The sequence below is a fragment of the Pygoscelis adeliae genome, unplaced genomic scaffold, assembly GCF_000699105.1.
Source record: "Pygoscelis adeliae isolate BGI_AS28 unplaced genomic scaffold, ASM69910v1 Scaffold124, whole genome shotgun sequence".
NCBI lineage: Eukaryota > Metazoa > Chordata > Aves > Sphenisciformes > Spheniscidae > Pygoscelis > Pygoscelis adeliae.
The window spans coordinates 6,002,503-6,013,434 of NW_008824791.1; the positions used below are offsets into that span (position 1 = coordinate 6,002,503).

General features: G+C 42.7%; 1 protein-coding gene across 1 annotated transcript in view; it reads right to left on the minus strand.

The window, feature by feature from the left end:
* CHMP2B (charged multivesicular body protein 2B) overlaps positions 1-8,921 on the minus strand; it is an 81,565-nt gene extending 72,644 nt beyond the window's left edge. Inside the window, exon 1 of the mRNA XM_009323957.1 lies at positions 8,765-8,921. Within this exon, the coding sequence (XP_009322232.1) occupies positions 8,765-8,921 (157 nt within the window). The remainder of the gene's footprint in view (positions 1-8,764) is intronic.
* Positions 8,922-10,932: the final 2,011 nt, after the last annotated feature.

Consider the following 10,932-nt stretch of genomic DNA (forward strand, 5'->3'; position numbering starts at 1 on the left):
CATGTCGCTGTGTATGTTTTAGAGAAAGCAATTCCTTATATCTGATGGAAGCAATATTAATGTTTGCAAGGACTCCGGGGGAGGCCGTTCACTTTTTATCTGCAGAAAGTTCTGTCTTCTGTAGAGATTTGTGTCACCTTTGCTGTAGAGCTCTGGGAGCTCTACCCTCACTCTGGAGGGGCATAAACCTCATGCCAAACAGGCTTTGTTTCCAACTAGTTTTCAGCATGGAGCATTAGGCAGTCTTTCCAATGTCCTAGAGTGATCTCCAGGCACTGACCATGGCAGCAAGTAAAACATAGATCAGAACTACTCCTGGCCCGTAAGAGCTATTTTGATATTGTTTTGCTATATAGATGCTATTCAGAACAAGGGGAATATCTCTGCCAAGGTTAAATATTCTGCGAAAAGAGCAATTACGTTTATAAATATTGCAATATGCCTAAGGGACATTTTTTTCTTACACATTAATTTTAAAACTAATCAAATCTCCCAGGAGTGCAATGTCACACGAAGTGATTTAAAGTGTCAGAAGATGAACAGAAAAGTTAACAGTACCATTTAATCTTTGCCATTTTTCTCCGTTATGCCCAAACTTTACAAAATGCAATAATGCATGTAAGAGATCTAGCAGTCTGATGTCTGTCCATCCTGAGGCACAATGGAGGGAATCAAGAATAGAGCAGCTGCCTGATTTCTGAACCATCTTGTTTTTATAGGCTTACATAAGCCTTTTTTCTTCCGACTCTGTATTTACCAAGTCAAGGGTCTATCTCATTGTTCCATTAGTGCACTACCTGAATTCACAGCAAACTAATGAAATATGGCAATAAATCTTATTAGATGTTGTATGTGGAACACAGCTCAGTCCCAAACGCTCTCCTGAGAGAGCCCCATCCCTCTCAAGCAGATATCAATGAGAGTAAGACTCTATGCGGCAAGAGAGAACAACTAATGTTTTCAAAATGGTGCTATCTAAATTGCATGGTGCAAATGCCATTCTTTCGGAAAGCAAGATTGTTCAAATGAGCTATGTATAAAACCACTGATGGGATGTGTAAGGGAATGGACAAAGTGCTCCCACCCTCATTGCTGTCTCTCTCGTCCTTGTTCCTGGCAGGACTCTAAGTGGGCCAAGGCTACAGGGGCTGCCTCCCTGCTTTCAGACGCCACAGCTGATGAGCTTCAAACATTAGTCTGACCTCGGTCCAACTCATTTAAAGGATTAATTTTCACACTTTGGTGTGAAGGGAGAAGATGCAAGGTTTTATAAAGCATGTTTCTTGCCTTGATACGGATGAGGTACCCGGCTCATTTGTCCTTCATAATTTGCAGCTCTGAGTGTTTCTGAGAGCGTTAGGACTGCCTCTCTGCTATGTTGCTTCCCGTCATGTGACATGTCTTTGAGCAGGCCTGTTTGCTTGCCACATTATAATTTATAATTAGGCTGACTTTATTTATAACCCATTCAAGAGATACAGGTAGGCTTTCAGATGCTTCTGTCTACCAGACAAATGTTCAGCGCGGCCGAAACCTCTTGGGTTTCTCCTGGCTCTCGACTGGCTCAGCCCTGGGCCAACACGAGCCTCCTCAGCACTGTCAGGAATGAAGTGTTTCTTGGCACGTGCAGAAGCTGAATGCTAGGCACCTGGAGAACTTTAAAATTGAAATAGGTACCTACTTAGGTTTAAGAGCCTTCAGAGTTGGGCAGCAGCTGAGCAGAGGTTTTTAGTATCCCTGTTTGTAATTGCAGCTAAATTCTGCCTAGCTGCCTGCTTAGATACCTAAATACCTTTTGGGGATCTGGCCCTGAGGATTTTTTTAACTTTCTTATGCATTAAAAAATAAAGAGCAGGCAATTAAGAAGTCTTACTTAAATGGGTTAGCCTCTTGAAAAGAGCTACAAATCAGCCTCATTTCCTCCTCCTGAGAATTGTTAGATCATTTGTTACAAGGGCGAAGGGAGCCTCTGTAGCATTTCATAGCAGAAGCGTGTAGGGCTGCTCTATGGAGCGCTCTGTTCAGTTGTTTACAAACCGTGTGCGCTAGATTGAGCATCCCAGTTGGATGTTTAGTTTGAAAAGCAATATGTCAGTTGCCATTTAATTAGGACTCTGCAGCCCACCTTTCTCAGATGCTGCTGCTTATTAAAGCGTTCCCTGATTGGGAATATGCAGATGCTGTTGGTGGAAGAAATAGTTGCCTTTAGTCAGTGAAGGGACTTTGCCACCTCTAACTTGGAATTATGGCAGCAGACTTGGACCCCAGCGGTTAGGTGTAAGGACAGAGGAGACAAACAGGCTTCTATTCTCCTTCCAAGGAAAATGCTGTCAGCGAGGGGTGTTGCTGTGCTCCCTGGCCCAGGAGAGGAAATGTTTCTCCATCGCTGCCTGTGTATGCCGCTCGCGTTGCTTCTTGGGGTTTCTCTGCAAGAAGTTCAGGAACAGGTGAGCAACTTCTCTTTGCTGCTTGCTGGTTTGGGCTGGGATGTGAGGGCAATAGCAATCAAAAGTGTTGGTGTTTAATACCTCTGAGAGAGGCCTGCAAAGAATAAGCTGCTTACAGTAAAAAAGCATGGCTCATTCTCCGGTGGTGCAGCCTTCTCTTATTTGGAAGGCAATTAGTACTTCTTCACAAAATTAAAGGCTTCAGGACTACATTTCTCCAAAGAGTCTTCCCGGTATGCTCTACTGAAATTGTAAAGATACCTCTGAAATAAACTGTAGTGTGCCATTCAAGTGCCCTGGCTTAGTACTAGTGTTGATAACTACTTCCTGTCTCTCTGATTTATTGCTGCAAGCTTAAAAAAAAAACCCCAAACCCTGAAACCCTCACCAAAAGTGATAGTGCTCATGGGAACTGTGGTACTGATACACTTGGAGAATTAAGTTGTTTATTCATGCTGAACTATAGTTGCTATGTCAGTGCTCTTAGCCCATCTGGTTTGTTTGCCTCAAACATACCTTGCCGACGTGACAATTCTCTGTCTCACTTTGACATATGAAAGGTGAGTTTAGAAGAAAGCATTTAATTCTCTTCTCTCTCTCTTTTTTTTTTTTTTAAGAAAAGCTAACATTAATGAAATAAAACACCAAGTACTGTTGTGTTGGACCCACCCCCTCCAAAAAACTGAAGTGCATTATATGTTGTATGTACTTTTAAGAAAGAGAGAAGCACAATATTTCTTCTAGATGCTAAGGTTAATGCATGTGTGAATAGGGGTAAGGACTGTTTAACAGGTGAGAAAATTCCATTATGGGGGAAAAAAATGGAGCTTAATCTTCAGCTCTCTCATCCCTGGCTTTGGGAATATTACCTCTATCCAGTAGTTTGCTTTAGCTATGGTGCAAGCAAAAGCCGTTCTACCGTATTTCCCCCATCCTCTGGCTTTCTGGGAAGTGAAGACTCATCACTGTGAGCAATATACTTCCTCTTTAAGTCTCCTTTTTCCAGACAGTTTTGGGATGCTGGTTTTGCTCACTTAAAGACCTCCTTTTTCGTTAAGGCAATCACACCCTGTAGCATAGAGATGGCCATGGAGTAGGGAATAATCATGTCAATGAATCTTGCTCCCTACAGGAGACTAAACAAGCTGCATGACTTAAGCCCGTGCCTGAATGGCAAAACTTCTGGCCGTGATCTTGAGCTGATTAAGCCCACAGCCTCTGTATCTCCAACTCTAAAAGAAATAGTGGTGATTGCTCACATAGTCATTGTGGAAGTTAGTGCATTTATATATAAATATTTTACACATTTTACTATACAACATATTAATTCAGTAAGAATTAACTACCTGTTTTCCCACTCATACAGAGTATTCTGGTTTTGTGATGGGAAAGGAATGATGCCATAGACAACTGAGAAGAGCTGGTTAAGTGTTATTGATAGCTGCATTTTATTTACCAAGAGACTGGTAATACTCTAGAAGTATTTTTCTAGCCATTTCCTTCACCATATGCACACGTTCTTTTGATGAGCAAAGAAAAGCTAATGAAAAGCCTATGATAATGAGATCACAAGAGCAATATGAAAAGGAACTGGGAAATACTGACAGTCTTGATTATTATAATAATCTAGTATAGGAGCAAATTACATTATTACTCCTTTTGCCAAGAGTGTATATTAGAGTAAAAAAAAAACCCCAAGTAATTGTTAAATCGTTAAAGGCATTTATGAAACTGTGTTGCAGGAGCAAAACAACTTTTCACTTGCATTTAACATACATATTTAGAGTTGGGAAATGGTGTGTGGTATTAAAAACATGGCAGTGTTTATTGTAATAAATGCTTTCTGTCATTTAAGCCAAAGAAAGGATTTGCATTGCCCCATTTCTGCAAACAAGAGTGTTCATCAAATGCTCCTATAGTCACTAATCATACCCAATAAAGCATAAGGAGTGTTACTAGCTGAATTATTACAGAAACCGCTTATCTCAAGCAGAAGGAAAGGAGGAGGAAGTAAAATGAGTGCAGCTCAACTGGATGCAGTACTGCAATTACTTTGTTTCACGAGGAGTTATCTGAAATAGCCTGCCTGGGAAATATGGATTTGCTACGTCTGGTGACAAAACTGTACGATGGCAACAGAGGTCTGAGGGTGAAGCAGAAGTGTAAAATCATACCTGTTCTCCTGCAGATTGCAGTATCTGAATGCAAGATGGGGGTGTGTGTGGAGTGAATGTTAGCTATGCCAGAGGGGATGGCTGCAGAAAATCTAGGCATCATTTGAATGTGGGGAAGTCAGATTGTAAGATTGTTTGGGTTTTGTGGGGTTTTTTTTTGTTTGTTTGGTTGGTTTTTTTTCAAACTATGAATTAATCCAAGATAAAACTGATCATTATTTTACTGAGTTAGTCCTAGCTTGGGCTGGTGTCTCTGTCCTATCAAACATATAGACACACGTCTGCGCTGACATGAGGGGAAGCAAAGGTAAACAAGGAGATGGGATTTTTTTTTTTATAGCAAATATGGCTTAAGTGTCATCAAAAGCCTTAGCCCTACTTTAGGGCTTGTTGGACTAGGTCAAAACCTTTGCAGTTAGCCGATGCAAACATGCTCTGCTACAAACTCACTTTGCTGGTTCAGATTTGTTACAAATGTGCTGCTGGGCTAATGTTTTGCTATGGGCTTCATGCCAGACCAGCCATTGTCAGCTTGCCCCCAGCTGCATAAAACAGGCAGACACTTTATATCGTATTCTGGCTAATTCATCAAAAAAGTGCTTGTATGCATGCCATTCAGCAGTTACAGGTGGTGTGTCAAAGACTGGAGGACCACTGTAATATTCTGTGAGTGGCTATGCTGATGATGACAGGACTAATTTCAAAGCAAAGTGTCAGTCAATGTTCATGAACTGGTCACTGGTCCCCAGTCCGCAGAACAATAAAACCATATTCTCCCAGGCTTTTCAGTTGCCAGGAGCCACTGGGCTTCATCCTCAATTGCTCCATATTCACCACTTTTGCTGCAGCCCCAGAGTTTGGCAGGGGGAGCAGGGAGTGAGTCTATGCTCAATCCACGGCTTGTTAGGGACCAAAACAACCTTCAGCATGACTGGGAACAGTGTTGAAGCTACCCTGTGTTGGGCCAGCTCCTGTACCAGCTGCAAGTTTGAAGGAGCATCCCAATATGTTTTTTTTCCTCTGAGGAGGAGGATGGAAGAGAAAGGCATCATCCAGCATCTGAAGGTTTCAATCTGTTTTCTGCTTCTCCTTTACAGTTACTCCCCGGTGGCTTTGCACTCCCCTCACAGATACAACAGGGCCCCAAAATTCAACTGCTGAGATGGAAACATGTTTAATAATATATTATGAAAAAGACATGGTGAAAAATTCCAATATAGATGGAGGATTTCAGTGCCAGATTGTGCCCTGGGATTCCAACGCATATCTTCCATTAAAGCCATTAAAAATGTTCGCGTTTCAAGGAAGAATTTGGACTTTTGACACAATTCCCTCTTTTTCTTTGGGAGCCAAACATTTTCTGTGGTAACAGAAAATATTCTAACAAGAATAAATATAATGCATTTAGGCATTAAAATGAATAACAGTCCTTGATCTATTTGCTGAAGATTACAGGCATGAGATGTGAAAGCTGTTAGTGGCTTGAAGAAAGATATTTGCTGTAATCGGCACTGCAGCTTTGCTTATGTTACAAAATACGAAGGAGATGACTAGAGAGGTGTCCAGATCCTCACATCATACGGAGAGGTTACTGTACGTCTCACGATCGTAAGTTTGGTTTGCTGTATTTCATTGCCTTTTGAATCAAGCGACACTAAAATCTCAGGGTAACGTACTTGCCACACACGAGCTGCTGCCTCCCGTTCCAGAGGGGTCAAAGCGTTGGTGGTGAGTGTGTAATTGCTATATTTATAAGGGAAATGTTAAGCCTGTTTCCTGTACTCTCAAGGTGCTGTATGAATGAAAATGGCATTGAATGAATGGAACGGTTCTTTTTTTCCCAAACACCCAACCCTTCAATTTCCGTATTGTTTAAAACTGGAGCAATATAAGTATGTATAGAGAGAAACTTTGTCCTCAGGAAAGGAAATAACTCTCATCCTTCTCTCCCTCCCCAAATGTTTGGGGCAGTCTAAGTATGTTTCCATTCCTTTTCTTCAGGAATGAAAGGGAGTGCCTGCCTGCTTCCATCTTGTGCATCTTCCCTGGGGAATGGGGAGAGCCTGAGCTCAACCCGGTAGTTTGGGAGCTCTCCGTTGCCTCCTGCACTTCTGGGACTTGCACCGTATTAGCTGGAAGTGTAGATCATGGTGGTGATGGCACTGCAGCTTTACAGGAATGTGCCTAGCAGCCCTCAAGTCCCTAGGTCAAGCTAAACTCCCTAGCTGGGCTACCCAGCGTCATGTAAGTCGGTGTGAAACCTTTAGAAATCTGTGTGGCAAATTCCACCAGAAAGCTAACTTGCTTTAGAGGGTGTTTTTCAAAACTGAGTCGTCGCCACAAAAATGCTGTTTCATCAAAATTGACTTTTTAAAATTTTTTTTGTCCATCTCATCAGAGACTTCCCAGCCAGTTGCGAACAAATGTTATTTTTACTCTTCCTAGTCCTTTGTATGTAAGGCATAGATAACGCCTGGTGTTTATTTCCTTGGGATGCAGTGCGTATCTTCAGATTTGGTCTCCTCTTTTAGGAAAAACTAGCATGCTACATTTTTGGCTGTTGAGCGGACCGTAACAGCAAAGCCAAGGGGCTTTGCCTGTAAATACTAGCCACAGCTAGCTAGGGTGTGGTTTCCAATGATTTAAATACTTATAGAACGCCAGCAGAGGGTGAAACAAGAGGGGGAGAGGGTGACTAAAGGAGAGGACTTGTTCGGGGCGGGGGGAATAAAGGAGAGGACTTGTTTGTTTTAATCTCTGTGGAACTGCTAACTCTACAGAGTTGTCTCCTCAAAGAAATATTTGGAAATAGTTGCATAGTGCTGAGAAGGGAGGGGGAGGACCCTTACTTCTTGTCATTATTGTGCAAAAGGTTTGAAAGGCTTGCAACTGCTTTCCAGCATTTATTCAGACCTCTACATAAATTTTCTGATCTGTGGAAGTGGCGAGTGCCCCCAACTCCAACGGGAAAAGCTCATCTCAAAACAGACAAATAAATGAATTCTTGAAGAGCCTGTGCAGAGACTGCTTCCACCACATCGTTAGGCTCTTCCTCTCTCCTCCAGAGCTACAGCGTACCAGACAAGTCACGTTCCCTTGATGTTACAACCCATATAGCTGCTGTACCAAGTTGCATTTGGCTGTGGTGCTTACCTAGTGCTCCGTGAGGATTTTCTGGTCTTTATTTCCATGGTTGCTCTTAGCATCGCTGAAGTTCAGCTAGTCCAAAAATCAGCGTAGCCTGATGGATTTGACAAGCTAGAAGACACAGCAAAGATGAATGAACTTTACTTAAAATACAGCCGGTCGGTTCTTTTCCTCATTAAAGAAACAGACTGCGGCAGAAAGCCGGGGTGTTTCTCTTCTGTGAAGAAGATCTCGCACCAGTCATACCTTAGCCTGTTCCCCTCCTCTCCTTTTGTCAGGGTGATGCATCTGCATTAGCAAGCTGTGCTTTTCATTCCGGAGTGATGAAAGGGGACAACAATAAATTACAATGCCTTTTAAGAAATCTCCAAACCTTATCAGATCTCACATTTCATCCTGACTGCTCTTTCATGCCATTCATTTACTATTACTCTAATTGCCACTGAAAATTTACTGTTTGCTGTTTTTCTTGGGCACCTAGCACTTGAAGCTACTGTTGTGAAATGGTACGGAGGCAGAAAGCGGAGATCTTCTCTCTTCTTTTTTTGTAAATTCCTATTCCTTGTGAAATCCCCAAATTCACAGCTTCCCATGCTTCTGAAAAGAGTGACCCTCTATGTACTCCGAGGTATTGTTACACTGCTAAAAATGGAAACTTGATGCTGCTTCTTGTGGGGCGGAGGGGCAACAGTTGATAAAGGTGGCAGTTTTACCCCAACTGTCTCATGATGCTTGAATGCTGGGAGTAGAAAGCTATATAACAAATATCTGAAAATGCAGCCACTTACCACTCTTTTATATAAATTCCGGATTACGGGCCAAACTCACTGTTGACATAAGCAGATGCAAATCTAATGAAGTCACTGCAGTTCCTTCTACTTATGCCAGAGGTGAATTTGTCCCTATTTTTGGAACACGCTAGTTCTGTGCTACAGCATTGGCATACTGTATCATGTCAAAATCCTTTTCAGCAATGGCTGCGTGCCACTGGCTGACTGACATGATGCATCATGTCAAACATCTGCCTGATAATGGTCCCGTTCTGCTTTTTGACATGATATATCATGCCGCTGTATCGTGCCCGAAGGCATCCGATAGGAATTGTGGCAGGATCTGATAATAAGGAATGTGCGCTAATTGAACATCGGGGCATTTTGGCATCCTGTGGAAAACAGTGATATCTATGTTAGCACATCTATAAATCTCTTGCAAGTGCTTCGTGTACTTGGGTGTAAAATGATCACTAATGTACTCCCACCTCAACGTATTGCATTAGCAATAGTAGACGATAAATCATTTCCTATTTTGGTCTGGTTCTGCTTTAAGGACCGATAGTGGATTTTCTCCTAAAAACGATCAATTGGTATTGAAAGAACTTGTTCCTGGTGGTGATTTTACAGACTTGTTTTGTTACTGTTTATTAAGCCTAGGAGGGTGTAGTGTTTGGGGTTTTGGGTTTTTTTTTTTTGTTTGTTTGTTCTTTTTTTTTTTTTTAAATAAACTAGCATCGGGCCTTATTGCCATTGCATCTGAAAGCGTTTTACCTCAGGCAGAATGGTGCTAAACAACATCTTCCCTAAAACAGGAAACATGTTTCACAATCCTCTGCGGCAAGCAGCACAGCTTCCCTGAGAGGATCTGCGAGGGTGGATAGCAGCCAGTCGTCCAAATGTGAGGAGGCCGGGTGCCAGGAGACGGAGCGGCCGGAGGAATGCCTGAAGGCAGCCCAGCCGTATGTTCGCGGTAAAAACCTCCAGGTCAGGATCAGGCACGTGTCCAGGAACAGCGAACTTCAGAAGGTGGTACTTGTTATTGCCGATCGACGGCCTCTGGCTCCTGCAAACTTTGCTGTCGGGATAATCTTCCGCCTTAGGCTTGTTGTTGCAGTAGGAAACAAGGGGAAAGAGATTTCTGAAATTAATAGGGCCCAGGTCGTCCAGAGATTTGTAGATAGCAATCAGCACTTGGATTTTCTGTTTCCCTGAAGAAACTGTTCAGAAGCCCATATCTTTGGTATAGCAAAGTGTATGCTGTATGTGTATTGTACCCTTGCGGAAACTTCTGAGTGGCTGCAAAGGTTAGCACTTAAGATTGAATCCGTTTAGGTAGATATACAGAATGCAACTGGAACAAATTACCAGAGTGCTATTAAAGAAGTATATAGCTACCTCAAAATCTGTATGCTCAAAACTAAAAAAATAAAAATAAAAAAATTATTAAACGTGCCTGCAGGAAATTGGATCTTTTTTCAAAGTATTGCAGTTGAATGTTTCAGAGAAATGCTTTCTATAAACAGGGAATCCTACTGGGGTCAGACAGAGCTATTTTAACCTTGTGTATTCATCTAACTGTTCTGGCCAAGGAGAGGTGTGTGTGTTTGTGTGTGTATATATACAGAGAGAGGAGAGAGTATAAATTTAGAATTTTTGATTGAAGGCTTCAATTTTTGGCCACTATTAAATGTAGGTAAACTTCAAAACAAATTTTTTTTTTAAAAAGAAACTTGAAATAATTCATCTTGGGCCAAATGAGAAGAAAACAAGAGCAAACAAGTGCAGCCGTTCCCAGGCTCATAAGCTGGGATAATGCTAACAAGCCACATGTGTAGTCGTCTTCCATGTGAGGAATGGTATCGAGAGCCTTCAAGTGCGGGACTGCAGTAGGGCAGCTCGCAGGCAGAAATGTGCATACAGAGGTAGGCCGTGAAAATATTTGGGTAGGACTAGAGCCATTACAACCAGATACTGGGTTTTGGCATATTTTTCAAGTAGAGCAGTGCACTTAATTGATTTTTTTTATTATTATTTTTTTAATTTTTTTTTTTAAACATCGTGGACCAAATGTGGGAAGGGAAGAGAGACTTCCCGGGCTAGCTGAATCGCACCCAGCCTGCCACCTCCTACGGGACAAGTGGGTTCTTCCTTCCTCCCAGATGAATTTCCAGGATGAATCCCGAGGGAGGCGAAGCGTTGGCTGGCGCAGGTGGCACTTGACGACGGCGAGTCCGTGCTGCTTGAGCTTGGCCGAGCTGCTCGTGGACGGAAGCCCGGCACCGAGGCGCTCCCCTCCCCCGGCCGGGAGCGACGGGGACTCGCACCAAAAGCGGATAAATAAACCCTGATGGGGGCCCGAACCTGCCTGGCGGCGAAGGGCGGCGGCGGGAC